The sequence below is a fragment of the Euphorbia lathyris genome, chromosome 9 (assembly GCF_963576675.1).
Source record: "Euphorbia lathyris chromosome 9, ddEupLath1.1, whole genome shotgun sequence".
In the NCBI taxonomy this organism is placed as follows: domain Eukaryota; kingdom Viridiplantae; phylum Streptophyta; class Magnoliopsida; order Malpighiales; family Euphorbiaceae; genus Euphorbia; species Euphorbia lathyris.
In genome coordinates, this window is record NC_088918.1 from 32,072,719 (window position 1) to 32,078,064 (window position 5,346).

Here is a 5,346-nt window from a genome sequence, read left to right on the forward strand (position 1 = left end):
ACAAAAACAGACACAGACATAGACATGGATACGAAAACATTATTTCTAAAACATAAACTTCATAAAATAATCTTGAAACTACAATCGAAAACGGACACGAAATGTAAAAACAATACTAAAAAGAGTGTCCATGCAACATAGGCTCCAACTGACATATAACCTGATCTTATATAAGACATAAGATTTCATAGTGATTAGTATTACAAATACAAGTAATAATAGATTGATTACGAACAAAGTTAGTTCCGTTTTCGTGCAACATAGACTGATTATAAACAAAGTTGGATTTCAATTCAACAAGACTGATTATAAACAAAGTTGGATTTCAATCGAACAAGACAGAGCAGACAGCAATGGATTAATCAGCTAAGTTAAGGGAGAAGCCAAACACATTCCAATTTCCATGAGCAAAAGTGAAGGTTGGGTTTACATAATTAGATAGCACAAAAGCACTGGTAAAAGCTGTGGCTACATCTGTGTGCAATGATTCAAAGTTGGGTTTACATAATTAGATAGCACAAAAGCACTGGTAAAAACTGTGGCTACATCTGTGTGCAATGATTCAAAACTTCCCCAAATTCCTTCCTGACTCTAACATCAAATTAAGAGCATAATTTGACAACTAAGTAGCAGAAAGAAGTTACATTTCCTAACCAATGGCTATGGCTGGAAAAGATAGGTTGTTCAGCTGCAAATGGGAGGCTGTCTTACCCGCGAATTCCTCAGTGATTTCCAAGAATCAGTGTGGTCGGAGGCATCGCAATGTGCCGATTTAGGATCATTCCAGTATTTACAAGGGGCAGCTGAATCACATACATAGCAGTAGCACTGCAATCAACAGAAAAAATCCTATCAATTACCTAGTCTAGAAATTAAAAATGGTTTTGAAAGAGAAAATCAAATCACCAGATTGCAGAAACTCTCGTGCGGTGTTTTCTCGAAAGGGAATTGCACGCACATATGCCTCGCATGTGGGTAATCTCTGCAAGCCACCTAATAAAAAACAAAACCCTAAATTTATAGAGGGAAAATCAAAATCCCCAAATCGAATTCACAGAATATCAGAAAGAAAGAAAAATAACCTGGCCTTTTTCGGAAACGACGGAGATTTCACCATCAAAGGACAATGAAAGATTGGAGATGCAACGTTTAATTGGATCAGAAGGGTCGAAATCGAGGATGAAGCAATCGAAAGCGTCATCGAATGGCTTGGTATCCATTTTTGTTTTCAGGCAAAAGATAGGTCGAAGTGGACTGCTTTCCTCATCCGATGACAAACAAATGACTTCCTTCGATGATTTCTTAATGGCTGCAACTTTTTCCATCTCCTCTTTCATTATCTCACTTTGATTTTCCAGTTCCAGTTCCAATCAACAGACGATTAAGCTTCTTCTCTCTCAAAAACAATTTGAATTTTAGGTTCGTATCACAGATAACGGTTGTTTTTGTTTCTTCTTGTTTCCATTTATAGTCCAACCTAAAGCCCACTAGTAAGCCCACTTAGAAGTTTTATTATGGATTTTTCTTACATAAAATTCGTAATATTTATAAAAAATTACAAATTATATTATAAAACTTAATTATTATTTTCTATATAACACATACATATTTTATATTTTAGTTTATAAAATTTATATCCTAATTTATATAATTTATATTTTTTTTGAAGAGAAATTGCATTAATGAGTCGAAGACCGACAAAAGCTCAGTACAGATAAAGGAAAAGAACTCGGTAAACTATCAAAGAATGAAGGACTGGCGTATTGTGTAGCCGCCCGGGCAATAGCATGAGCTAAGCTGTTCGCCTGTCTTTGGATGTAGATGACTGAGAAGCCAATATTAAGATCAGTAAAGGAGCGACGGTGCTTGGACAAATCCCTAAACTCGGAATCATCAGGCTTTGAAGAGTAAATTGCTTGATATGGGAGCATAGAATCAGTTTCAAATATAACATCAGTAAAGCCCGCCTGATTGACCCAAACCATAGCTTGTAGCAATGCCCACATCTCACCATCTCGCGCTGCCATTAAACCTTCAGAAGTAGCAGCCCGTCCCGCGATGAAGGTCCCGTCTGCGTTTCTGAGAGCCGCTCCGCAACCCGATAAGTCGAGAATGGTAAAGCTGCTAAAATCAGTGCAACACGAAAGCCTATGGGCCGGGGGACGATGCCAAGCTGATGAACAAGGACTGGGCTGGGTAAACGACGGCACCCGCCGCCTGGTTTCTACTTGTTGCCAATCTTCAAGAATCCGCAGTCCGCCATTAACAATTTCCATCACAGGAACGTTGGTATGCCGCCAAAGACGATCATTTCTCGTCCGCCACCAGGACCATAGGACAACACAAAATTTCTCCCTGCGCCTTTCATCAGCCAACCTACAGAATTTGAAAAATAGGTCTGCGAAATTATCAGCATCAGTAGCAATACGGTTCAGTTCTCCAAACAATCCCACCACCCGCCAAACCTCCTGAACCTTGGGACATAGCCAAAATATGTGCCAGACATCTTCAACATCTTGAGCACACATGACACACTCCTCTACACAGGGCCGGCTTGCCTTTAAGGCAGCCAAGGCCACCGCCTAGGGCCCCAAAAAAAAGTAGGGCCTCATGTGTATCTTTAGTTTAATATGTTAGGACCATCATGGAATTCACTTATTCTTCTATCCAAATCCAATATATATATATATATATCAATCAGATCCATATTTTATATATACACCGGTCAATTGAGTCTATATTTTATATATTTATCTGTCAAATCCGTATTTTACCGTTTTTCAAAATCTTGCAACGTCTCTTTTTTTTTAACTTTAAATGACATAAAAAAAATAGCTATATATACTATTAAAGCACATGGTTTAACTTTATTATCTATTGAAAAAGAGACATTAAAGGACATTGAATTTAAATTTTAATTAGTGATTTTACATCTCAAAAGGCTAGAACAATTTTTCGATAAATATTAAATTTATATTACATGAATATATATATTTTTTCATCTTTTTTCAATTTTAAAGTATTTTTATGTCAAAAGAGAGGATATTGCATATATATATATATATAAAATTTTACTTTTGTATAAAAGGCCTATATTTCGTATCTCGCCTAGGGCCTCAAACAGTCTGGAGTCGGCCCTGCCTCTACAATGTCAACCCCTCGCATACGAAGCCGAACCCGAGTAGGGATGCAGTTCCGGACAAGGCGCCAACAGAAGTGTCGTATCTTGTACGGAACTGAGGCATCCCAAATATATTCTAAAAATATATATTTTAGATCCTAAAAATAAATTATATTCTAATTTTTAAAATATATTAATAAATAATATTTTTTTACTTTAACATAATTTAAATAATTTCTTTTGCAGGTACATAATTTAAAATAATTACATAAAAATAATTATAGATAATTTTTAATAGCCAAATTTCTGTGTAAATTATATCCAATAATCCTTACTATCGACTTTTCATTTAGGTCTTTTAAATACTAATTATAATTATTGCAAGTTATTTTTTTTTTGGGTAGGAAAGGAAAAGAAAAACAAAACAAACAAAAACCGCTTAACCCGGGATCAGCCTAGGAAAACTGACCCCTACCACATCCTCCAAGATCAAAGAAGAGATGAAGACCGGAGGAGAAGAAAAGGTAGAAAGACCCAACAAACTAGAGTGCCCTTCTATCGCAAGACGGTCCGCTACGCGGTTCTGCTCCCTATAAATATGAGCAAACCTAATAAACTCAAAGGAGGATCCAATCCTTCTAATGCCTTTAATAATGTTCAGGCTATTCCGGCAAACAGCATTGCCCTCAGAAATCATTTTAACCGCTTATTGGTTATCTGACTCAACTAGAAGGTTCTTCACCCCTAGATCCTTAGCAAGCTTCAGGCCAGAGAAAATCACCCAAAGCTCTGCAGAAAAAGAAGAACCAATACCCAAATTTTGAGAGAAGCCAGAAACCCACCTGCCACCATCATCTCTAAGGACCCCTCCTGCGGCAATTCTCCCGTTTCTTAGACAAGAACCATCAGTGTTGAGCTTAACCACACCTTCACTTGGCCTACACCAGTGTTGAACGATTTCCACAAGTGCACGGTATACGTTTGTAGTAATAAAAGATATCGATTCCATAGGGAACGTTTTTTAACAAAAATTTATTTTGAATTGGTTAAATATACTTTTAAGGTTTATAATATGGAAAATCGTTAAATCGGATTTGGTTTTAAAATTGCTAGAAGGAGAATTAGATTAGAGTATAAAGATGTTAGAAAATACTTCTGATTTAGGAATGAATTTACAAAACATGATTGTTTAGTTCTTTAGAAAAGTAAACAAGTGTATTCGTTTGCATTAAGCAAAGAAAACAACTTTAAACTTTGTATAAATTATAACGATGAAATAAATGACGGAACCTCTAATTTTTAGGCTTTGAACTGTAGTCAATCCTCCTACGGTCAGGTTAGATCGCTACCTTAACCAAATTAAAACTCTACCGAGATATTAATTTGTCTAAGTGTTCAACAAAGTTTCCTTGTAAAGATTTTGAATTAAACTACGTTTTAATGAAAACACCGGCAATCCACTTCAGATCCTTTACCAAAGTGCTGCATAAAAATCTATCGAATAGAACAGACTTTATTAGATGAAATATAAATTTGATACAAGTTTACAGAGAACAAGAATCATGAAAACATTTCACGACTTGCAAGTGAACGGGTTGTCAATCCTTTCCTTGGGTTTCGTTAGAGCTTGTCAGACTCAGGGCGGATTCTCTACTCAATCTTCTCGTTGTAACTTCGTAATAGGGATGTGGTCGGCCTCTACCAAAATGTAAACTAATATGAACAAATCTAAACGCTACTGTATTTGTAATTATTGAATAAACAATGTGTGTACATCATATTGCTTTTTATAGAAATGAAATCTAAATTCTGAATCACTTGACTCGGAATTTCTGCATAAATTCTATACTAATCTCTTTCTTCTATCTCTTTCCAACTCTCCATCAACTCTTTATTTATAGATGTTGAAGAGTCGTGATTGAAGTGCCGTGTCCGTTGTGAAGGATCGTATCCATTGTGAAGGGACGTTTCTATCCACCCGAACGAACGTGTTTCTTTGAATTAAACATGTGTTCATTGTACTTGGAGGAATTTCTGCACTTATCGAGAATATTTAATTCTCGGCCGAGAATGGGGGAGAAATTATTTGGTCTTCAAACGAAGGGAAGGAGCTGCTGAAAAATGCGTGTCGCGACCGAGAATTTGAGATTCTCGGTCGCGGATTTTGTAAATTCTCTACCGAGAATCTTGTTTCCTCAACCGAGAATGTGACATTTTCTTCTGTT

The 5,346-nt window shown here is 36.3% G+C and overlaps 1 protein-coding gene across 1 annotated transcript; it reads right to left on the minus strand.

Moving 5' to 3' along the window:
- Positions 1–371: 371 nt before the first annotated feature.
- LOC136206366 (RPM1 interacting protein 13-like) lies at positions 372–1,424 on the minus strand. The gene is made up of 3 exons (XM_065997392.1): positions 1,083–1,424; positions 907–993; positions 372–828 (listed from the first exon to the last, which is right to left on the minus strand). The coding sequence occupies exons 1-3, from the start codon at positions 1,335–1,337 to the stop codon at positions 685–687; spliced, it is 486 nt and encodes a 161-aa protein (XP_065853464.1). The 5' UTR covers positions 1,338–1,424; the 3' UTR covers positions 372–684.
- Positions 1,425–5,346: the final 3,922 nt, after the last annotated feature.